The sequence below is a fragment of the Acinonyx jubatus genome, chromosome B3, assembly GCF_027475565.1.
Source record: "Acinonyx jubatus isolate Ajub_Pintada_27869175 chromosome B3, VMU_Ajub_asm_v1.0, whole genome shotgun sequence".
NCBI lineage: Eukaryota > Metazoa > Chordata > Mammalia > Carnivora > Felidae > Acinonyx > Acinonyx jubatus.
The window spans coordinates 6,010,017-6,033,947 of record NC_069386.1 but is presented as its reverse complement, the minus strand read 5'-3'; the positions used below and the strand labels follow the sequence as shown (position 1 = coordinate 6,033,947).

Here is a 23,931-nt window from a genome sequence, read left to right as displayed (position 1 = left end):
GTATCCTATAAGGACATTGACCCCATTCATGAGGGCTCCACTTTCATGACCTGATCAGCTCCCAAAGGCCCCCCCATCAATACCATCACCTGGAGGGATAGGATTTCTTTTTTTTTTTTTAATTTTTTTTTTAACGTTTATTTATTTTTGAGACAGAGAGAGACAGAGCATGAACAGGGGAGGGTCAGAGAGAGAGGGAGACACAGAATCCGAAACAGGCTCCAGGCTCTGAGCCATCAGCACAGAGCCCGACGCGGGGCTGGAACTCACGGACCATGAGATCATGACCTGAGCCGAAGTCGGATGCTCAACCGACTGAGCCACCCAGGCGCCCCGAAGGATAGGATTTCAACGTATGAACTTGCGGGGGACACGCACATCCAGACTATAGCCCTACGATATACAAGCACATACGTATCTATTACACACACACACACACGTATGATACACGTATTATCGCTGGTGCACTTTACCTGCGACACTGAGGTCCTTGAAAGGAGTGTGCCTTATTTACCTCTGTGTCTCTTGTCCCTGGCCCAAGGCCTGGCACCGTCACTCTGTAGAGGTTTCTGGTAACAGTTATTGAAGAAAGGAAGGAAAACCTTTTCGCATTAGCAGAAATATAGGTCACCGTGGCTCATGGTTTCCTGCTGTGGGCACAAAGTGACAGAGCGGTGCACAGGACATACCTGGAGAATAAAGGAGCATCCTCTTTGTGGCATCTTATGCTTTAGAAGTCAAGTCCCCCATCTGCATACCGGGCGATCCCGTCCTCAGCTCAGAGTCCCTTCTTTGGTCATCTCCGTTTTCCACGCTCAGTCCTGACCTCCGCCCCCCAGAAAAAGAAACCCAGTAGAAACGTCTACCTCCTCACATCCAACAAAAAAGATCCTTCTTCAGTTCTAAGTTTCACATTTTTCTCACATTTTAACATTTGTGACATCGAGTTACACCTTGTATTCATTGCCAAGGGAAACCTGGCACCAGGAGAGGTGACAGGTATCTATGTGCCACCTCAAGGAGAGAGTGTCTTCACCTCTGTGACCTCTGATGGATAGATTGCATTGACAGCACCATGCATGGTTGACTTTTAATTAAAATCTAGAAACATATTTGTCACTTTAAATGTCGTTAGAAAAATGGAACCCTGATGCAGCAGTGACATTTAATTTATTATGCCTACAGAAGATTGCCTGTCATAGACAGGCAGTGTAATTAAAGGCTGCAGAGAGGGGCAAGTCTCTTTGAGTAGATCTATATTAGGAAGGCTTCGACCTCAAGGAACACACACCACAACTTGAAGTGGCTTGTACAATAAGGCCGTTTCTTATCTCAGCTGAGAGATGGATGAGAGGGAGGAGGGCTCCGGGGCAGGCTGAGTCAGTGGCAACGTGACAAAGGACCTAGCTTGTCCATTTCTCTGGCCATCATCACCTTCGACCATAAAACATGCAGAGGAGGAAGAGAGCGCTGTATCATGAGCAGGCTCTTCGCTCTTCGCTCTTCGGATGAAGGGAGATTTTCCTAGCAGCCCTAAGAGCAGGGTTCACACCTCATGTACCAAACAGCTTAGGGCTGCCCCCCTGGAAGTAACCACCGGCAAAGGGGCGGACTGATCATGATGGCTTAGAATGTGCACCTGAGTCTGCATGGTGTTGGGAAGTGTGATGGTTCCCATCATTTTATGTATTGGCTTGACGGGGCCGTGGGGTGCCCAGATATTTGGCAAAACATTATTCTAGATGTTTTTGTGAGAGTGTTTTTGAGTGAGATTAACATATAAATTGGTGAACTTTGAGTAAAGCAGATTGCCCTCCCCAATGTGGGTGGGCCTTGTCCAATCAAGTGAAGGCCCGAATAGAACCAAAAGGCTGACCCCGTCCCAAATAAGAGTTTTCCTGCCTGACTTTCCTTGCACTGAGGCTTTGGCTTTTATCCCACCTTCAGACTCAAACTGAGTCCTGAGCCTGCCAGCTTCTGGACTGGTCTAGAACCACACTATTGGTTCTCCTGGTTGTTGGGCCTTCAGGCTTGCACTTGAACAAACCATTGGCTCTCTTGGGTCCCAAGCTTGCTGACTCACCCTGTAGATCTTAGGACTCGCCAGCCTCCATGACTGTGTGAGTTAATTCCTTGTAATGAATCTCTCTCTCCGTGTATATACATTTCCTATTGGTATATACTTATATATATACCAACAGACCTGTTGGATCCGTTTCTTTGGAGAGCTCCAAAGACAGGACGTCATCTGCCACCGTGTCCTAGATTCTTCAAAGATGAAGAGAGGCTGGTCAACGTATCATGAACGTTCTTCATTCAGGTACCAAGCCTCTCTCCGTCAGAAGCCGCCAGAAGCTGTGGCACTTTCTGCGATATATAATTCAAAATATAATTCGATACACGCAATAATGTAATAAAAATTCAAGCATTTGGGAAAAGGAGGTGAACCCCCCCCCCTTTCTCTGATATGCTGTAGAATTATATTGTTGGTCCCAACTATTCTAAAGTAGCTGGGGTCCTGAGCTGAAATGATACGGAGAAGCCTGTTACCAGAGTGGTCAAAACAATTCATTTAGGGGCACCTGGGTAGCTCAGTAGGGCGTTAAACTTCGGCTCCGGTGATGATCTTGCGGTTTGTGAGTTTGAGCCCCGAGTTGGGCTCTGTGCAGACAGCTTGGGGCCCTCTTTGGATCCTCTGTCCTGCCCTCTCTCGCTGCCCCAACCCCACTTGCGCGCGCTCTCTCTCTCTCCTTCTCTCTCCTCTCAAAAACGAACATTAAAAAAAAAACAAACGATTCATTCAGACTCTGAATGTGAAGAAGCTGGAGACTAAACTTGGACCTTCATGCACATAAATGTAACAAAGATTGGTAACGATTGGCGAAACCTCATGTTTCAGAGAAGGAGGTATGGGGTTATAATTATAAGAATAGTTATTAAGCTTAAAGAAAATAAAATTTTTACAGTAAAAATTTGAGCGAATTTTGTGATGTTAGAGTTCACTGAAACTATCGATGTAAATTCATGACTTTGGAAAGATATACCTTCTTTCCAGCTCTTACTAGTGGATATGCAATGTTGTTTTTTGTTTTTTGTTTTTGTCTGTCGCCAATATGCACATGGAACAATTGGATATTTGTGCCCCAGCGTCCAAACTTGGGCTCTGTCATGATTTCCTATTCAAAGTAGTTGATCCCACATGTTAGGTCAAGAACTGGGATCATTTTTTTGCGGGCAGAAAACTCAGATGATTTTAAAATGTCGTACGCCTGAAAGGAAAAAAGGTCCCAACTAATGGGGCCAAATTGTGGCAATCTGAGCATCCGAGCAAAGAATAATTGTAGTCACTTGAGACAAGTCAAGTCTGTGCAAATTTCTTTTGTGGAAATTGACAACCTGGCTCTGTTATTTAAATGGAAAAACAAAGAGCCAGAAGTTGTAAAGACATTCCTACAGAAGGGCCAAGGGTGGGGTGGGGGTGCCTGCCCAGCCAGATATGAAAACATACTTTAAACTACTGTAATTCAGATGATGTGTTCATCCCACAGGAACAGACAAACGGAACGTGTTTGGAAACTTGACCTATGGCAGGGCTAGCAGGTGGATCAGTGAACGAAAGCCCAACGAGGCTATACGTGAGCCAGAACCTGGTCTCTTAGCCCTACCTGGATACAAGAAACAAGGAAACATCATTCAAGCTCAGGCGTCAGCAGGGCAGAAGCTCCCAGCTGACTTCCGAGGGGCACTCTTAACCTTCTCGCAGTATGCACTTCCATTGAGGAGAAACTAAAAATTCAAGAAATTAGGAAACATATACAGGACCATCAGTTATCTGTGTGGAGGAAAGAAAATTGGATTCCTACCTCAATCATACAGCAAAATTAATTAAACGTAAAAAGCAAAACTATGGAAATATTCAAAGGAAATACAGGGGAATATCTTCATGACTTCATTGTAGGGAAGAGTTTTTAACACATAACTCCAAATCACAAAACATAAAAGAAAAGAATTATAATTATGTTTATCCAGAAAATATGAAAAAAAAAAACCCTCTAAAAACCAGTGAGAAAAATTACTAATAGAAGGTTGTTCTGGGATACCTGGGTGGCTTGGTCTGTTAAGCATCTGACTTCGGCTCAGGTAGTGAGCTCATGGCTCATGGGTTCGAGCCCCACATCAGGCTCTATTCTGACAGCTCAGAGCCTTGAGCCTGCGTGGGACTCTCTCTCTCCCTCTCTCTCTGCCCTTTCCCTGCTTGTTCTCTCTCTCTCTCAGAAATAAATAAATAAACTTAAAAAAAAAAGAAGGTTGTTCAATGTATGTCCATTTCAGTTTCTTTTTAATTAAAAAAAAAAAAAAGAAAATTGCTCAAAACTTTTGACGGATACTTCACAGAAGGGACACGTCACAAATACTCAATAAACATAATAAACGATGTTCCGTATCATTGCTAATCAGGGACTTAAATCCACAATGAGATGTTATTTTACACACTACAGATTTGCAAAAGTGGTAAAAATAGACAATATCAAATGATCGTGAGAATGTTGAGTAAGAATAAATTACAGTTGACGTTTGAACAAGGTGGGGCTTAGGGGCACCGACCCCCTGCCCAGTCAGAAATCCATGTGTAAGTTTTGGGTCCCCAGAAACATAACTATTAACAGCCTACTATTAACCGGAAGACTTACTAATCACATAATCGGTCAGTTGACCCAAATTTCGGATGTCATATGTATTATGTACTATATTCTTATAATAAAGCAAGCTAGAGAAAAGGTTATTAAAGAAGTCATAAGGAAGAGAAAGTACATTTACAGTACTGAACTGTACTTATCAAAAATAAATCTGTGCATACATGGACCGGTGCAGTTCAAGCCCGTGTAGTTCAAGGGTCAACATACTTGTAGTGAGAATATAAATCAGAACAAACATGTTGGAGGAAAATTGGCAATATCTAGCAAACACACGTACCTTATGGCTTAGCAGTCCCACTCAGTCATATTCTCTAAGAAACTCATAAGAATGTTCATCGCCAAAATTATGGAGTAGTAGAAATATGGAGGGCCGTCTGGCTGACTCAGTCAGTGGAGCATGTGACTCCTGGATCTCAGAGTCATGAGTTCAAGCCCCATGTTGGGCAGGGAGCCTACTTAAAAAAAAAGAATATGGAAATAAGCCAAATGACTGTTGACAGGAGAGTGGTGAGGCAGAGTTTGCATATCCCAGACACCCCCACCCCCGGGGTCCGGTTTCCATCCTTTTAAGGCCTCTGATTTAAAAAAAAAAAAAATTAATGTTTATTTTTGAGAGAGAGAGAGACAGAATGTGAGCATGGGAGGGGCAGAGAGAGAGGGAGACACAAAATCTGTGCCAGGCTCTGAGCTGTCAGCACAGGGCCCAACGCGGGGCTCAAACTCATGAGCTGTGAGATCGTGACCTAAGCTGAAGTCGGACACTTAACCGACTGAGCCACCCAGGTGCCCCTAAGGCCTCTGATTTTTAATTAGATGCATAGCCACTCTGAATAAAGACTCTGAATAAAGACTCAGCCTCCTTTCCATCTAGATGTGGCCATGTGACTGTGTTTTGTTCAGTTACTTATAAGCAGAAGTCATGTGTATAATTTCTCCATCCCCCTTGTTTCTTTTCTGTGGCTGGAAAATGGAGTTGATGGCTGGGGCAGAAGCAGCCTTCTTGGCCTGTGAGACGACTTGAGGAAAGAAGATCACTGACAGCAGAACAATAAGATAGAAAGGTCTGGATTCCGGCCACTGGGGAGTGCGGTCCAGCGCTGGACCGCTCATCTCTGGGCTTTTACACGAGAGAGAAATAAACTATCGTATTTAAACCACTGTGTGTTGGGTTGTACTATTGTTCAGCAAATATTTGCTCCTCTCCCTCTTCCCCTTCCCCACTGGTGTGGGCTTGGCTATGTGACATGCTTCGGCCAATGGAATATGAGTAGATATGATGCAAGCAGAAGGCAGTGATTTGTGTTGGGAGAGCATGCCCCAGATAGCCCCTGACCCTTACTTACCCAGGCTCCCTGAAATAGCACACCTAGAACAGATTTGAACCCATGCACAGCCCAAAGCCAAGTGCAGATGATCCACAGGCTGAAGCAGAGCCACTAGGAGAGCCACAGGGATGAGCTGAACCACGGTTGACCTGTTGACCCACAAACATAAGAATAAATGCACATTGTTGTAAGCCACACTATTTAGGATAGTTTATTGTGCAGTGTGTTATGGCAAAGGCTGACTAATACACGTTGTTATTTAGGGCTTTCTGTCTCTCAAAACTGAATCAATTCTGGGGCGCCTGGGTGGCTCAGTTGGTTAAGCGTCCAACTTTAGTTCAGGTCATGATCTCACGGTTTGTGGGTTCAAGCCCCGCGGCGGGCTCTGTGCTGACAGCTTGGAGCCTGGAGCTGCTTTGAATTCTGCGTCTCCCTCTCTCTCTGCCCCTCCCCCGTTCATGCCCTGTCTCTCTCTCTCTCTCTCTCTGTCTCAAAAATAAGTGAACATTTAAAAAATTTTAAAAATAACCGAATCAATTCTAATACAAATGACTAAATTACAGTTTATTTAAATATACTTATTAAACATAAAAATGTACTTGTCTATTTAGGCTGCTATAGCAAAACACCACAGAAAACAGCCTGGGTAGCTTATAAACAACAGAATTTATTTCTTATAGTTCTGGAGGCTTGGAAGTTCAAGGCCATAGCTCCAGCATGGTCACGTTTGGGTGATGGTCCTTTCCTTGGCTCAGAGCCGGGGTGTCTTACTGGGTCCTCACACGGCAGAAGAGGCAAGGTTGCTCTCTGGGGCCTCTTTTACAAAGACACTAATCCCATGAAGCCCTCATGACCCTATCACCTCCCAAAGGCCCCACCTCCTAATATTCTCATCTTTGGGGGGTAGGGTTTCAACGTATGAATTTGGCGGGAGGGATACAATCAGACCACAGCAATAGTTGTACAAGAAAAAAATTTCTGGGGCGCCTGGGTGGCTCAGCCGGTTAAGCGTCCGACTTCGTTCGGCTCAGGTCATGATCTCGCAGTTCGTGGGTTCGAGCCCCACGTCGGGCTCTGTGCTGACGGCTCAGAGCCTGGAGCCTGCTTCGGATTCTGTGTCTCCTTCTCTCTCTGTTCCTCCCCTGTTCATGCTCTGTCTCTCTCTCTCACTCTCAAAAATAAAGATTTTAAAAAAATGTTTTAAAAAAATTTCTAGTGAAAATGAGTGGTTCTCAGGAACTTCACTTTGAGCGGAAAAAAAAGCAAGTCTCAGAAGAATACATGTAATTCCACTTAAAGGTCAAAGCATGCAAAAATAAATACTGTTGGAGTGAGATATATGCATAGGAAAGGCATATGCATATATGCATAAAGAAAAGCAAGGGTATAGTAAACACAAAATTCCAGATTGTGGTTCCTGGGGGCAGGCCAGGGCGGGAATAGAGATGCCACAAAGGACGTTCTAATGGTACTGCTCGCGTTCTGTCTCCTACATTGAGAGGTGGGCAGGGGAAGGGTCCATCCTGCTCTATGTGCAGCCTCAGCGCCCCCTTCGCAGACGGGGGATCCCCTGGAAGTTGCTGTCTGTAATAAGATGCCAGTGAAACATGCAGACGTTTCCACTGACTCAGGCTTTCTAGGAATGTTTAAAAGAACCTGACATTGTGTCTGTAACCGACATTTGGATATTTAAAATAATTTGATGGATGCATTCTATAAGTTTTGATTAAGTACAAAGTGTTTAAATGTTTAGGAAAATCATGCTCAACGCAATGAGCATTAAAGCCCAAGTTGTAGTGCTATTGGTCTCCAGACACAGAAGTCCTTTGGATTTTAAGATCCTAAATAATTATGGAAGATGAGGCGCCCGGGCTCATCCAGTTAAGCATCAGTTAAGCATCTCGGAGCCTGGAGCCTGCTTTGGACTGTGTCTCCCTCTCTCTCTGCCCCTCCCCTGCTTGCGTGGGTGCACTCTCTCTCTCTCTCTCTCTCTCTCTCTCCCTCTCTCTGTCAAATATAAATAAAACATTAAAAGAAAAAAAAGCATCTGACTTCAGCTTAGGTCATGACCTCAGGGTTTGTGAGTTTGAGCCCCACATGGGGCTCTGTGCTGACAGCTCAGAGCCTGGAGCCTGCTTCGGATTCTGTGTCTCCCTCTCTCTCTGCCCCTCCCCTGCTCATGCTCTGTCTCTCTCTCAAGAATAAAAACATTAAAAAAATTTTTTTTAACTATGAAAGAAAGAAGTGGTAAATAACTGCATGGATAAATGTATTTTATGGTCTGTAATGGTCCTTTCTCCATCTCCAGATGGAGTTGGAGGTGCATTTCATGAGCTGGAGAGAGGGGATAGGGGATAGGGCATTTCTCTGGAGAGGGGCCTTGGCATCCCAATGTGAAGTGGGGTGTTCTGAGGTCATGAGCTACTGAAGATGAGTGTGCAAGAGCCTTCGCATCCATGTGAACAAGGAGGCTCGCCAGAGTGATGTCTTTCAGAACAGCGAAAAGTTCCACACCAGCCGCTGAAGCACATTTCTTTCGTTTCGAGGAAATATTTTGCTCTCATTTCTCTCCAAAAAGTGTTCAGGAACCCCGAGAGCCAGGCTCTGGGTGGTCTGCTACCCAATCAAGAGGTTTTTAATGATAAAAAGAGACTTTTACAACTTAAACTGTTTGTTTCCTGGGCCATCCTGCCCCATACACTGGCCCCAGCACCCTGAGGGGTGAGGGGTGTGGCCTGGCCAGCAGCTGTGTAGACAGCTACTGCCTGGTCAGGGACCCAGCTCTTCTGGGTTGCTGAGAGGGCAGTTTTTCTGCTACTTGGGGTATGGCCTCGAAGGAGGAGCCACAGGACTATGGAGGAGTGGACGGTCGGAGTGTGGTTTCTGAAGCTCCAGAAAGAAAGCAGCATGGGCAGGGGGGGCCAGGACAGCTGGGGGTTCTCTCTACACATCCAGGCCTGAGGTCAGTGCTCCAGCAGCTGCCCCCGGGAGCCCTGCCAGGGCCAGGCGGGACTCTATCTTTCTAGCCCCTGTCCTATCAGCCTATTTATTTATTAAAAAAATTTAATGTTAATTTTATTTTATTTTTGAGAGACAGAGCATGAGCAGGAGAGGGGCAGAGAGAGTGGAAGACGCAGAATCCGAAGCAGGTTCTATCAGCACAGAGCCTGACGCGGGGCTCAGATCCACGAACGGTGAGATCATGACCTGGGCCAGAGTGGGACACTTAACCAACTGAACCACCTAGGTGCCCCACATATCAGCCTATTTATAAGGGCCCCCCTTGCCAGATCACATTCCCTCCCCAGGCAACTGCTGGGGTGGTGTGGATTGCACAGGCGGGGTGGGTGCCAAGGCCAGCTCAGAGTCCTGGCCATGTCCACAGGTGTATGTCACTGGCACTTCCATCCCCCACTCCGGGCATCCTCAGATTCCAGAACCATGGATCAAGGTCAACGACTCATTACACCAAAGCTCTGCCAGGACCCAGAGTCAGTTTCAGAAAGCTGGGCTCTCAGAGGTGCAACAGAGTGGGGGCCAAGAGGGTGCTCACAGGCCTGAGGGGGACCTATGGGGAATGTATATATGGACATCCAAAAGGACTGATGGAGGGGCGTCGAGGTGGCTCGGTTGGTAAAGCGTCTGACTTTGATTTCGGCTCACGTCATGATCTCACAGTTCATGAGTTTGAGCCCTGCATTGGGCTTTGTGCTGACAGAGGAACCTGCTTGGGACTTTCTCTCACCCTTTCTCTCTGCCCCTCCCTTACGGGAGCACGCGCACACGCACGCGCGCGCGCGCGCACACACACACACAGTCGCTCTCTCTCTCTCTCTCAAAATAAATACATATTTAAAAGGACTGACAGCTGCAGATGACAATAACAACAAAAACTGAGTTTGGTTTGGAAGGTTACTTGGCATCATCTAACAATATTTAAAATGCACATACTCTTTTACCCAGCATGTCCTGGTTCCAGCTTATAAATTTCTCCTATAGATTATCTACACATCAGCATAAAGCATTTTGTATATAGACATTTATTGTAGCACTATTTGCAAGAGCAAAACAAAGGAAACAACCTAGAAGTCCATTATTAGGAAACTAGTGAAGTCAAAGATAGCACATCTATATCACGAAGCACTTACTGGATGGTCGTGAAAAAGAGCAAGGGGTATTTGTGATATGGATACAAAAAGATCTCTCAGATGTATTGTTACAGGATAACATCCCACAGCTGTGTGAACAAAGTGGGGAGTGTACAAAGTGGGCCTGCACACGCACAGCCTGTACCTGGAAGGATGCACAACAGACTGACAGCCCAGTGCTTTTTGTGAAGGGGAAGTGGAGAACTCAGTGAGGAAGACACACACCCTTTTGCAATATTTGAATTTTTAAATTGCACGTATGCATTCCCTAGATTTACCAAATACTGCCATTTTCAAAAATAGGGCTTGAAATGAACTGTGGTCACAGAGCCCATACACACAGTCTGTCTAGGTTAGACTTCAAGGAGGTGAAAGGTCACCGTTGTCGCCCCCAGCACCAGGGCGCCAGCGGTCAAAAGGCGACGGAAGGGTGAACGCGCAGATGGAAGGAAGGCTAGGATGCAAACGGAAAGGTGGCTGTGAGCCAGAAGGTGGCGCTACAGAGCGCAGGCCGGGGCTCAGCCTGGGAAGAGTAGCGGGTCCTCGGAAATGCGAGGCTACTCTTTATAGAAACGTACCAACAGCTTTCGCACCTAATCGTTGTTCCCTTCAAAGGAGTCTGCGGAGAGCCTGGATACTCAGGGGGAGTCTCTGAGCTCAGGGCTTAAACATGGGTCACAAACTCCTGCTTACTATCGGTCTGCGGATGCTGGATCTACATTTTGGCAACAAATTTGGTTAAAGAAGTGAGACATCAAGTCAGACAATTAATCCTTTGGAAAAACGAAAAACAAAAGGCATACAAGCAAAGCAAGCTGCTGCTCCGGTGCTTCTTAAGAATAGGTTCTGACAGCTAAGCCCAAAAAAGGTGCTGGGAAGATGATGCCGCGGGAATGGGGCCCACTTGGAAGAAGTCTGCGCTCACTTGGAAGTGCGGGCTTTGTTTCTTAGCTGGAGAGCCCGCGGGGGCCTCGCCGCCGTCGGGGCCGGGGGCCGGGCGGACGGTCGCGCGGGGCTCAGCTCTTCTTGCGCAGTTGGCTGTACTGCGCGCGGCCCAGGATGGGCTCCATGACGCTGGGCCGGAAGAAGCTGTCGCTGACCCTGCGCGCGGGCTTCTCGCGGGCCACCGCCGGGAAGACCGGGCGCGGCGCGGCGGGCGCGTCCGCCCTGTCCTCCTGCCCCGGGCCGGGGGGCACCCCGGGACTACGCGCGGGCCGCAGGCTGCCGCGGGGCTGCTGGGGGCGCGGCGCGGGCTCCGGGCCCGCGGGCGGCGCCCCAGACGCCCTGCGCTCCGCCTCCCGGCGCTCGGCCTCCGCAGGCGGGTTATCGATGTCCCGGAATTCACTCTCGGGCTCCATCAGCGACAGCCTGGGGAGCTGAAGGCAGTCGTGTTAGGGCCCCGGCCTGGCCGCTGTCCCTGCGCCTCCCGCCCACCGCTTCTCTGGGACCCTCGCATCCACGCCTCCCAGGAGCGACCTTCGAGGGGGAGGGCACCGCCTGGAGTGTAGGACTGAGCCTTTAGTGCCCTGGGACACAGGCGGGGGGGAGGGGGGCCCAGGGGAGATCAATGATGTCTTGCCCTCTCTCTCCAGCGGTCTCCACAGGCCAGACCCTTATGCAAAGCAGGCATCCCTTCCTCCCAGTTTCTGGACACCTCGAGCCTCCCTCAAGGGTCCCTGGGTGGAAAGAGAGTGGCTTTCCCACCTTTCCTTGGGGCGGAGTTGTGCACTAAGCATGGCCCACACGTTGTCCCCACCGGGGTCAGGGTGCCCAGGCCTGGCCCTGTTTGGGGCCCAAGGTGAACAGGCTGGCTGCCAGGACCCCTGGCCTGCCTCTCAGAAGCGAGTGACTCAGCGACCCCTGCCCCCCAAGCCTTGCTAGCCCCGAGGGGCCCGGTGCCTGGCTGGCAGCCATGGAGCCCACACAACCTGTAACTTGCTCTGGGAAGGGGCCCCGGGGATGCCCAAGGGGACAGTATTGGTGTCTCTTGGTTTTTCCTGTTGCTGCTAGGTGCTAGGATTGGGATGGGGCGGCCACTGTGCCCTGGAACGTAGCCCAGCCCCCAGGGTGCCCTGGAAACCTCCCTCCAGCCCCTTCCCAGGAAGCAGCACACCCTCGCTTGCTGAGGGGAGGGCTGGGCCACCAGCAACCCCAGGCTGATGGTCGGAAGGGGGCATGTGGGGAAAGGTCTCAGGCCAGCGTCATGGGCTCTATACTCTTGGGGCTGGCAAGGGCCCCCAGTCAAGGCCGTAGTTTGTCAAAACGTTTCCGGGGCGCTGAGGATCCGGAGGACCGCCAGGGAGATTGGGGACGGGAAGGCCACCACAGCCGAGTCAAAGCTGCTGTGTCCGTCCTTTCCAGGCCCCTGGGGCGGGACTCACCGGCACGTAATGTACCACCGTGTCCACCACGTTGTCAGTGACACCCTTCAGGGCGTCCGACAGGGACATGGCCCTCCCCTTGGCGGAGGAGACAGCGGGGGCCCCGGGGAGGTGCAGCATCCTGGCTGCCGAGCCCAGCACAGTCGCGGGCGCCCACATCACTGCCGAGATGGTGCTCTGGAGGGCCTTCTGCATGGTGTGGGCCACGCTGCCCAGGAGGCCTTGTGGGCTGGGCAGGGCTGCTACCTGCGGGCCAGAGCTAGGTCAGCACCTCCTGCAGCGGCCCCCCTGGCCCTCCCCCTCCCCACCACCCCCAGAGCTAGAAGGGAAAGAAGGGGGGACACCAAACTGAAACAGCCCTAGGCTCGGCTCTGCCACCAGCTGTGTGGCCTTGGGCAGGTCACTTCCCCTCTCTGAACCCGCTTCTTCATTTGCAAAATGAGTCTGGCAGTCTCCCCACCTACTGTGCGGGTCAGCTGAGGAGGGGGCACAGAGGCTGTGTGCAGGTGAGGGGAGCAGTGCAGGAGGCAGGCACTGCGTCTCTGAGCCCCTGGGGGGGGGTTGGGGTGGGAGGGAGGCAGAGACCCTGTTTCACCCTGTGCCTCTGCTTCTCGTCCCCTCACTGGGCCGCGGGACCCGGAGGCATCCTGGTCCCACTCAGCTTCTCGCCCCCTTACCTCACTGAGCTTGTTCTCCTCGGTGTCTGACTCCTCCTCCTCCGTCTCTCCCTCTGTGTCCGTGTGGTCCTCGTGGTCCTCCTCCTGGGCGGCCGTGAGGCTGTGCAGCCAGGGCGCCCGCACCTCACTCTCCCGCCGGGACACCACCTGCATGGCCGCGGACGCGCCCCACTGGGCCAGACTGCTCTGAGGGACGGAAGGCAGAGGGCTGCTGGATTCAGGGGCAGACCCCCTCGCCCCCAGGGTCAGGCCCCAGCAGACTGTTCCTAAAACTTGTCATTGAGGGATAACTTCCATACGTGGAGTGCGCACATCGTTCATGTGCAGCTCTGTGAGGTTTCCTGAGCACACGCCTGTGTAACTACCACAGATCAAGACACAGACCCCTTTCAACCCCCCAGTCTCCCTGTGCCACCCACGCAGGCGGGTGGGTGGCACAGGGGGACCACATTTTGACCTCTACCACCATGCCTTGGTTTTGCCCATTTTTGAACCTCATATAAATGGACTCATCCAATGTGTTTTCTTTCACGAATGGCTTTTTATTCAACATCATGTTGTGAGATTCGTCTGTGCTCTTGCGCGTTCAAAATAGCTCCTTCTCTTCCCTGTGACAAGTCCATGTACGCATGCCATAATTTACACATTCTGCTGTTGATGGACGTCTGTGCTGTTTCCAGTTCTTGGCTAAGGATAAAGCCTGATAGGAACATTTCGATGTGTCTTTTGGGGGACATAAGCTCTCGTTGCTGGTGGGTCGAATCGATGGGTCTTAGGGGGTATGTGTGTTTAGCTTTAGCAGCTACTGCTTGGAGATCTTTAAAGAGTGAAAAAATCAACAGGGCCACAGTGTCCCATGGGCGGAAACAGACTTGGGCAGGTGGGCTAGTGTCCCCTTGAGGCACAGCTTGGCTCACTCTGGACCCTAGGGAGCTCCACAAACATTTATTATTCAACTCCAGGGGACACCGGTATGTCTTACGTGAACAGGGTGCCCGAGGTTGCACGGTACGGTAGGGTCTCCCGACTGCACATAAGGCTGGCACACGGGTCCGTCTCAGCCCCCACTGGGAAATGACCCCCCAGTACAGGGGACAGAAGGGAACTACCAGTCCTGTATCCCTACTGGAGCCACAGAAGCTGGCGCACAGCACGTTCTCAGCAAACATTAGCTGGAATGGATGATCCAGGGCTGATGAGCTTTTAAAAGTGTCACCCAAATGATGGCTCAGAAATGGCTCTTTCGTTTGCTGACCTTTATGCTGTAATGTTGTGTTTCCTTTATTTTCCTCGATTTGGTCTTTGTTTCTTACGAAAAAATGCAGTCTATCTCTGCTAAAATACACAGAGGTGGAGGAGGGTATGGTGGGGAGATAGCCCTACGTGCACCTAGAAAAGGAGGCTTTGCCTTAGGGGCAAGTAGAATGCAAATGAGAAGCCTCTGGAAAGGAAATTTTGAAATCTGGGGCGGTCAGGGTTGCAGCCTGGCCAGGGCTCTCTCCTCAACGGAAGGAGCTTGGGGCCTGGATTATTTACAGGGGACACTCCCTAGTGTCTGGATAGCAGCTGGGGGCCTCTGCTCCCTCATAGGCAGGAGGGCCCACAGCAGGAGGCCCCCTAGGAGGATGAATTTGGGGGGTGGGGCTCAGAGGGAGACACCCTAGCAAGGCAGCTTGCCCTTGGTTCATGTCCTGTCTTTTCTTTCCCCTTGCAGCCAGAGGACCGGCCCTCAACCGCCTTAAGGCCTCTTGTCCTTAGACCAAAAGTCCCAGGCCAGGCTGGAGGAGGGAATGTTCTTAGGACCAGAGGTGGAGTTGGGTGGGAGGGACCCAGGCTGGGGGTCAGCCAGATCAGGGCAGACACTCACCAGGGGCGCCACACCTGGGATCCACATGGCCAGGGCGTGGCCCTGCTTCAGCGCACGGGCTGTGGTCTGGAAGGTGTGTTGGGACAGGGTGTTGGCCAGGGCCCCAACCCTGCTCAGGAGGCTCGGCTTGCCTTTGGGAGGCTTCTGGGCCTGCTCGTGTCCTGCGGCAGGGGCTGGGTTGGATTTGGGGGTAAAAGAGAGGAAAGCTGATCAGAGACGGGCTAGGGAAGCTCTGTCTAGGGTTGGAAAGCGGTCACCCTGGTTCCACCACAAGTCTGCTAGTGACTCGGGTCACTCACTTGCCCCACTTACAAATGGGGAGAGGAGGCTATGTTAGGATGGCTCCATCTAAGTATCTCGTCGGACCTTCCCTGTTCCAGAGCAGTGGCTGGGTGAGTCCTGGCTGCCTGTTGCTAATTCCCAGGCAGCATGGGTAGGCGCCTCCCTTTCCAGGGGGGTGGGGGTGGGGAGGTCTGCCAGCCCCCCTAACGATAGATACCTGACTCTTCCTTGGCGGAAGGGAGGAGGTACTCTACCACCTTCTCGACGCCACCCAGGGCCAGGTCGGCCCCTCCGGAGGCCAGCCGGCCGGCTCGGGTGTTAGCAGCATACTCAGCAGTGTCTTTGGCCACCCCCCAGGCGAGCTCGCAGCTGGCCAGAGCAGCCCCCAGGACCTTGTCCGAAGTGCTGGCAATGGGAACGCTGATGCTATTCCTGGCACTGCGAAGGCGGGTGGAGATGGTGTCCTTCAGCTCAGAGGCGATCTGTGGGAAAGGGGGAGGGGGGGGTCAGGCCTGTGGGTCTGGTAGCCCTGAGCCCAGCTCCCAGGAAGGCCTCAATTAAAGGCCCAAGCGAGGGGCGCCTGACTGGCTTAGTCGATAGAGCATCTGACTCTTGATGTCAAGCTTGTGAGTTCAAACCCCACGCTGGGCGTTGAGCTTACTTAAAAAAGAAAATAAAGGCCCCGGGGACTGGCACCAATATCTGGGCCTCTTGACTACGCTGGGCTTTAAAGGGGGAAGAGCTCCAGTTCTCCCTGTGCATGGATCTCCTGGCTGCTTCGCACCCCACTTCCGCCTATCAAGATCCTCACCATCCTTCCCCCACAGAGGCCACCTCCTTGATGACACCCGTCCTGAGATTCTCATGTACACAAGGCACCTCCACTCCCAAACTCCTTTAATGCCTTCTCTGTTCTTTCCTCAGAACACCGCTCACATTCCCGCCTGTGTTTATATTGACTCAGAGATGTGGCTGTTCACCCTACCAGTTCTGTACCAAAATAATTATCTTTCTCTCCTATCAGCCTGGGAGCCCTTTTGTGACAAAGGTGCCCTTTATCCGGAAAGATGTGAAGAGCACAGGCCTCCGAGCCAAGCAGACCCGCTCTCACGTGGCCTCCACTTACGGCTGTGCGGCCAGGGAAAAGTCACTAGCTTTCTCATCTGTGAAATGGGGATCCCTGCCCTGTCCCAGAGGGCTGACAAGAGGATTAAATGGGAGGGCTCCACAAATCGCATCACGGCCCCTGGCACAGGGTAGGGCTTAGGAAATAGTTGTGGGATGAGTAGATGGTTGGTCAGTGGGAGGGAGCTTATCCCCAAAGCCCTTACCTAGCAAACGCCCAATGCACGTGTATCTAGGTAAAGTGACCTTTTCAGTCTCATGGTCCATAAAGGGCTGGATCTTGAGGACATGGGAGTGCAGTCCCGGGATCTGATGAGTGTGGCCCAGGATGTTAGGGGACTATAGTCAGCAAGTGGCCCAGTGTGGGCCCACCAGGTGCCGTGGGGCAGGGCAGGGGGGTTGGTGGGATCTGAAGCAGTGAGACCCGCCCCAAGCTCCTGTTTGAGTTTGCCCCTGGGCGGGGCCTTCATTTGGCACCACAGGGAGAGGAGGAAGCCTGCTGTGTGGACTTAGGAGCCGGCAGCCACCCCCAAGCTGGAAGGGTGCCTACCACAGAAATGAAAGACTGACAGTCATGGATCGTCAGCCTGTGGCCTCTCCTCCTGAGCGGCGGGACAACGGAACACGGGGCACATTCCGGAAGAGGAAAGGGGCTCACCTTTTCAGGAGGGTACTGGAGGGCTGGGATCTTTTCCTCCAGGTGGTCCAGGCCTCGGCAGGCCAGCTCGTTGGCCGCTGTGACTGGAAGTGAAGGGCCATGGTGGGGTAAGCTGTGAGAACCTAGCAGTGGCCTCCGTGCCAGGGAAGGTGCCTCAGAGCCTTCAAAACCCCCAGCCCTGCTGCCTCCAGCGCATCTGGGAACCTGGGGCTCCCCTGCAGCCCCTCTAGTCCGCGGTAACTCCTGGAGGCCAGGCCCGTGTCTTCCCTCTGTGTAGGAACTCTGGAGTCAGGCAGGTCTGCACTCAAAGCCCAGAGTCTGCACCTGCAAAGTGTGGCCTCAGGGGAGTCACAACCTGCCTGAGCCTCCGGTTCCTCATTTGTAAGACGTGGGTTAATGGATCCTACCTTGCAGGAGGAACTGGCAGAAACTCTGTGAATCACCAACAAATACTGGGCTCTCCCTCCCTGCCCTCCCTCCCCTCTCTGGGTGAACTCTGGGTGGGCACGAAGGAGGAGAGTGAAGGCGTGTGAACAGGGGCAGCAGGGCCCTCCGGGGGCCTTGGTGGGAGTAGGGCGGGCACGGCTTAGTTCTGGAGGTGACCAACTCCTAGCCATGGCCAGCCCAGGCCCCAGACGGTCCTTGCCCTTCTTTCTGATCTCTAGGAGGAAGATGATCAGCAGCGGGAAGAGGGTCACAGGGAAGAGAAAGGAATTGTCCCTAGAGAGCAGGGCAAGTCCCAGAGGACGCAAATGCTTCTAGATTACTGCCCAGGGGCTGCCGAAGATGTAGCCCTGCAGTCGTGACCATGGAGACGGGTTCTATATTCTCTCACATAATCTTTCACATATGCTTTCTCCAGATAGGTGACATTTCTTCACAAAATTCTCAAGCAGCAGAGAACCCAGATGACCTGGCCATCTTCTGATTGGGCGAAATGAGACCCAGGGAAATTATTTGAAGAGTTTGTAGGCAGGGAGGCTGCTGGCCCAGGGCAGAATCCTCAGACACCCATAATTCTCTAATCAGGATGGTGGAAGGTCCTAGACTTCTTGGTGCTGCTGGGATTTCCCTCAGCCCTGTCAAGAGCCCTGCCTTGGATGTTGTGATGAGCAGCGGGTGATGTATGGAATTAGTGAATCACTATATTGTACACCTGAAACTAACATAACACTGTATGTTAACCATGCTGGAATAAAAAGAGAGAGAGAGAGAGAGAGAGAGAGAGAGAGAGAGAGAGAGGGCGCCTTGCTTTGGAGACTGTATTTACAAATAAGGCAGGACAATTTGAACAGGGGGGGGTCTGATAGCAGGGGCCACATCGACTGTCACCGGCTGGTCCCATCAGCTCCTGGGCCCGGAGAGCTTCCTGTGCCCCCGCTCCCCAGGCCCTGCCGGGCCAGCCCTAGCACCTAGGGACCCTGCCTGTGTGTCAGACTCTACGAGTTCCTGCTGCCGCCAGATTTGGGGCCAAACTGGGTGTCTGGTCTACCACAGGCTTCACTCCCACCACTGCCCACACGGCTCTGCCCATTCCCTCCCCTGCCAACTCTCTGGCCTATCATGTGATCCCAGGAAAATGCCAACTTGGCGATAGACGAGACACGTAAGGATGGGAAGGGATGTATGTCCATATCTGTAGCTGTATCTACGTCTGCATGATCTGTGTAATGGGATGTAGGTGGTTAGAAAGGCGGTCAGACAGACAAGAAGGTGCACAGACATATCGGCAGACGGACAAGCGAGCTGTCGATCGGACAGACTGACGGATGGTGGCCTGCAAGGGCCACGAAGACTCACACTGGGTGGACAGCCTGCGGACCACGGGCTCCATGCTCCAGGCCGCCAGGCTGCTGGCGCCCTGCACACCCTTCTCGTAGGCATTGCACACAGAGGCCACCAGGGGGTAGGCTTCCTTGGTGCTGGTGTAGGTCTTCTGGAAGCACTCGCAAGTGCCGCTCACCACCGGCAGCTGCAGGACCCGTTGCAGGACGTTCTCCTGCTCCTGGAAGAAGAGAAGGCAATCGAGTTGTCCCTCTGCCCTCTCGTGCCTCTCGGGAAGGCAGCCCAGGGTCACGGCGCCCACCGGTGAGGCTAGCCGGGGTCCAAGCGACCCAGGAGGAACCCGGGCCAGAGGGGGAACACAAGAGCCAGACTGCTCCGCTCTCCTGGCCACAATCCAGGCTCTGGAGAGCTGCTGGGACGTGGCCTCCCGGCCTCCGCATGCCAGTCCTCCCCTTGGGCACTCTCCCCCTGCCCTCCCATGCCCCTTTCTGTCGGGCAAAATGCCACTCCCTCAAGACACGGCCTGAGGCTCACTGGTTCTGTGAGGCTTCTGACCCTCTTCCATCACGTCAGAAGCTTCCACTCCCTCCTGGCTTGTCTCCACACACATCACATGGTGCTGCGATCATGTGTGTACCTGTCTCTCTCCCGGCCAACCGTCCTCTTTGCATCTCCAGTGCCTAGCCTAAAACCTGCGCGGTAATGTTGGCCGAATAAATGAATCAGCCGGGGCTGTACCTAGAAGGGGTGAGTTTAGATCGGAATCACGGAAGTTCAGATCTCCGGGAGCTTCTGCAGCAAAAATGCCTCCTTCCCATAGCCTCTCTGGCAGACTTGTATCTAGATGTCTCCTTGGATGGGTCTTGCCCCTCCTAGAGTGGCCGTGGCCCTTGTTGGACAGCCAGTGCTGAGCTACAATGTGCCTTCACCCACTGCTCCACCCTCTGTCCTCTGGAACAACACTGAGCAAACCTATTTCATCATTCATGGGCTGGCCCTTCACATATTTGAAGGCAATATATATGTCTGCCTTTAGTGGTCCCTCCTCTGTGCTCAATAGCTCCGGATCCTAACTTAGCTTACCACCCTGGTCTGCTGGTCCCCTCTGGACCTGCTACAGTTTAGTGCTGCTTTCCTTCAATATATGCACTCACACTTGAAGACAGCATTCCAGATGTGGTCTGAGCACATGGGGTATAGTGAAACCGTCACTTCTTGTTATCGGGGAGCCATGTTCTTACTAATGCGTTTCACCTACGCAGCAGTCACCTACACCGAATTAAACTGGAGGTCGCCTGGGACTCTCAGTGAACAAACACAGGTGTTTGAAAGAATGTGGACTCCAGCCATGCACAAGGGAACGTCTCCTCAGTGCCATTATACCCCAGGCACGTATCAGGGTGCTTTGGTGACAAGACCTCACTGAATTCTAACAGCGACCCTCTGAGGTCTAGCACTTTGCCTGCGGGGACACAAACACTCAGAGATGTGAAGTGACTTACCCGAGATCACACAGCTAGTAAGTGGCAGAGTCAGGATTGCAACTGAGGCCTGAAATGGCCTGTGATTTGCTTCAAAATATCGCAAGGCGGAGGAGTGAGTGAGCGTGTGGATGAGGCCAGACCGGCCACGGGATTGATAAGCGGCCGTGGCAGCTAGTGAGGGGTATTCTCTGCTTCTGTCCGCTCGCAGGAATGCTCAGAAACCGCCACATAGGAAGTGAAAAGAGAAAGCTCCCCCGTCTGACTCAGGCGCAGGGGCTCTCTCTGCAGTCGGGATGTGTCCCTGTTACAGGGTTCTGCTCTGGAGGAGAGGACCTGGCCTCTCTATTTGTAGGCTGAGGTAGAAGACCCATCAAGGAGACTCGGAACAGCAGGCCGTGCACGGCATTTTAGCTTTCATTTTGCAGGCGAGTTTGAAATTTGAACTAGACAAAGATTATGACTGCAAACGAGAATATTTTAATACTTGGACAGACTCTTCGGAGGTTGTTGTAGGCAGAGCCAAAGAGGGTCAATCCCGACCCTATGCACTTGTTCATTTTATGCCTCTGTATTCTAGGATTTATTTATTTGTTTGTTTATTTATTTATTTATTTATTTATTTATTTAACACCCACTCGTTTTGCAGAGACAGAGAGAGACAGGACGTGAATGGGAGAGGGGCAGAGAGAGAGGGAGACACAGAATCTGAAGCAGGCTCCAGGCTCCGGGCTGTCAGCACAGAGCCCGACGCGGGGCTCGAACTCACGAACTAAGAGACCATGACCTGAGCTCAAGTCGGAAGCTTAATGACCTGAGCCACCCAAGTGCCCCTATATTCTATGATTTGATATAAAACTTAACATGGTGATTCCAAGTGCAAAGGTTAGTTTAAATTAGGTCCTCTAGGGGCGCCTGTGTGGCTCAGTCGGTTAAGCGTCCGACTTCAGCTCAGGTCATGATCTCACGGTCCGTGAGTTCGAACCCCGCACGAGGCTGTGTGCTGACAGCTCAGAGCCTAGAGCCCGTTTCAGATTCTGTGTCTCCCTCTCTCTCTGCCCCTCCCCTGTTCATGCTCTGTCTGTCTCAAAAATAAATAAACGTTAAAAAAAATTTTTTTTTAAATAAAAAAATTAAAAAAATAAATTAGGTCCTCTAATTGGGGACAAGATGGGCAGTATAGGGGTGCACAATTTGTAAGCTTCATTGACTCTTTGAACTGTGCCTAAATCGGAGAGGCCTTGCACGGAGGCATCAGGTACACCTGAAGGTGTCAATCCGCTCCGAGTCGCAGAGAAAACCAGCCTAGACACACAACTCTGGAAACACCGTTCCTCGACCCCCTTCCCATACGCAGCAACAAGCTGCGCCACGTGTAACTCAGAGAGGTGCCATTCGCACAGAACACACACAACGCCCCAGAGTTACAGAATACAGCGGCTCAGCGCCTCAAACGACACCCCACCTGGGTGGACAAAGCAGGGGCTTTTGCATCAGGGTTTAGAACTCAGTAAGTAGCTCCCTTCCCCCTCCTTTCTTTCCCTCTCAGCCAATATTTCTGTCCTTTCCTCCGAGGTGTTTAGTTTTCATTAGGCACTCCCCCGCCCCCTCCTCTAAGAGCCCCCTGCAAAAGGCAGTGAGGGCGAGAATAATGAAGACGTAATGGTCAATGAAAGGTGAATATAATCGAGACAGATCTTGTCCTAAATCCCCTGAACCTGTCCTCCCTCCCCCACTCAGTGGTCCCCTCCTCCCTTCTCATAAAGGCCCAAGTTACTTACGGGGAGGTCTCCATCCGGCAAGGCTGGGCCCTTGTTGATGGCCGTCATAGCTCTTCAAGCTGCAAAGCAGAGTGCCAGGTCCATGAGAAAGCTCTCAGCTTGACACTTGCAGGGTCAGTCCCCTACCTCTCATGACCACTGACGAGGCCCAGGCTGCCTAGGGGCTCCAGCTCCCTCAACAGAAGGCATCTGGTTGGAGGGTGAATGTCAAGGACTAGCGGCCCCTCCCTGGAGTCCCACTGGGAGGAGCTGCCCCACAGCCTACTTGTCAAGACTGATGTTTCTTACAAGGGTTCAGGGTAAGAAATGAGAAATAAGGGTAGCTTTACGAGGTAAGAGGTTTTAGATGAAGAGGCTCCCAGATGAAGATCCAAGAGACTGAAAGAATAAGTTTCAGGTTTAGTCTTTTTTTTTTGGTGAAAAAGTTCTGCATTAATTCTGTTCTTTTTAAGCAAGCGTATCCACTGGTCCTTCCCTGAATGCTCAACTAAGAAAGCAGTCACTCTTAAAACCAGCTATTTCAGCTGCGTTCTGGAAAAGCTAGTGCGCCAGGATATCTATCCTACACTCTTGGTCATTCACCTTGGGTAATCTCTCCCTCAGTGGTTTCCCTGCAGGCCTCTTCATCTTCAGTAAAGTTCTCAGGACACCCTTACCCTCAGCTTCTTTCCTTTAACTCTCGGAAACAAAGCAGGTAAGGCAGATGTTCCTGGGCCCCTGCACTCACGCTAGCGGATGCTGCCTCGGTCCCACAGAGCCCAGGCTTCTGAGTGTCTCCCCAGAAGAAACCCTTCCAGCTGCTCCAGAGAAGCCTTGGGCAATGCTACTAACACCTCCCAGCTGGAGGAGGGCAGAGAGGAAGAGAACGTTGGGTCAGCCAGTTGTTGTGGTTATTTGAGCCAGGGCCCCCTGAACGTACCCTAACTTCTGTAAGGAGATATGGCCAACTAGGAGGTGGACTGCAGAGCTGATGGAAATCCAGGCCGAGGCGTTATTATTCCAGAGCCATGAAAAATCCATTCTGTTAACACATTTCTGGCCCCCGGTTCTCAAACAAACAACAACAAAAAAACCACCTGTCTTCCAGAAAGAAGGTGTTGGAATATGTCATGAAACTCATGAATTCTAAAGTTCTATAGTCTTTGGTTCCTTTTTCAGAGTGTGCTGTGGGACTGTCTTCAACCCACTTCCCTCATCCCTTATTATTTACAAGAGTGAATTTTGAACAGTAAGATTTAAACCTACGCAGGAACAGCGCTCACCCAAATGTACTACTCTCTCTCTGATACATTACTCTCAAGAAGAGGACCAGAGCTGGGGGTTGACTCTTTGGCAATCTAGCCTTTGAGGAAGCAGTTTCAACCTCTGTAAATTCCTAGATTTCAAGGAAGTTTATTGAACTCCACCCGGTCTAAGATGCCACCAGAATATGCCGCGGGAGAGCTAACTGGATTTTGCCGAGTCTGAAACAGTGTTGGCCAGGATCCTCTGACTTATTGAAGCATGCAAACAACCAAGAACTATCACCTCTCATCCCTTCCTTAGTACAAACCAGCCGGGGGCCCAAGTTCTAGCTCCTGGCTTCAAAGACGACAGAGTATGGTGGAAGCCAGTTTTCAGATTATCTAAGGGCCTCTTAAAATGGATATTGGTGGCGGTGGGGGGATTCCTGGCTGGCTCAGTTAGTAGAGCATGCAACTCTTGATCTCAGGGTCCTGATTTCA

General features: G+C 51.5%; 2 protein-coding genes across 6 annotated transcripts in view; both read right to left on the bottom strand.

The window, feature by feature from the left end:
- Positions 1 to 4,003, bottom strand: part of KIF7 (kinesin family member 7) — a 32,696-nt gene extending 28,693 nt beyond the window's left edge. Inside the window, exon 1 of the mRNA XM_053223558.1 lies at positions 515 to 4,003. The gene's annotated coding sequence lies outside the window, so the exon portion shown is untranslated. The remainder of the gene's footprint in view (positions 1 to 514) is intronic.
- A 6,043-nt stretch (positions 4,004 to 10,046) lies between these two features.
- PLIN1 (perilipin 1) lies at positions 10,047 to 23,026 on the bottom strand. 5 transcript variants are annotated; one of them, XM_027068058.2, is made up of 9 exons: positions 22,935 to 23,026; positions 22,208 to 22,266; positions 18,961 to 19,165; positions 17,161 to 17,243; positions 15,595 to 15,859; positions 15,096 to 15,268; positions 13,229 to 13,414; positions 12,552 to 12,797; positions 10,047 to 11,546 (listed from the first exon to the last, which is right to left on the bottom strand). In XM_027068058.2, exons 2-9 carry the CDS (start codon positions 22,253 to 22,255, stop codon positions 11,187 to 11,189), a joined length of 1,566 nt encoding a protein of 521 aa, XP_026923859.2. In that variant the 5' UTR covers positions 22,256 to 22,266; positions 22,935 to 23,026; the 3' UTR covers positions 10,047 to 11,186. The 5 variants fall into 5 exon arrangements, with proteins under 5 accessions (XP_026923859.2, XP_026923858.2, XP_026923860.2 ...); XM_027068057.2 differs by having other exon boundaries at positions 22,864 to 23,007; XM_027068059.2 differs by lacking the exon at positions 22,935 to 23,026 and adding an exon at positions 22,790 to 22,902.
- Between the last annotated feature and the right edge of the window lie 905 nt (positions 23,027 to 23,931).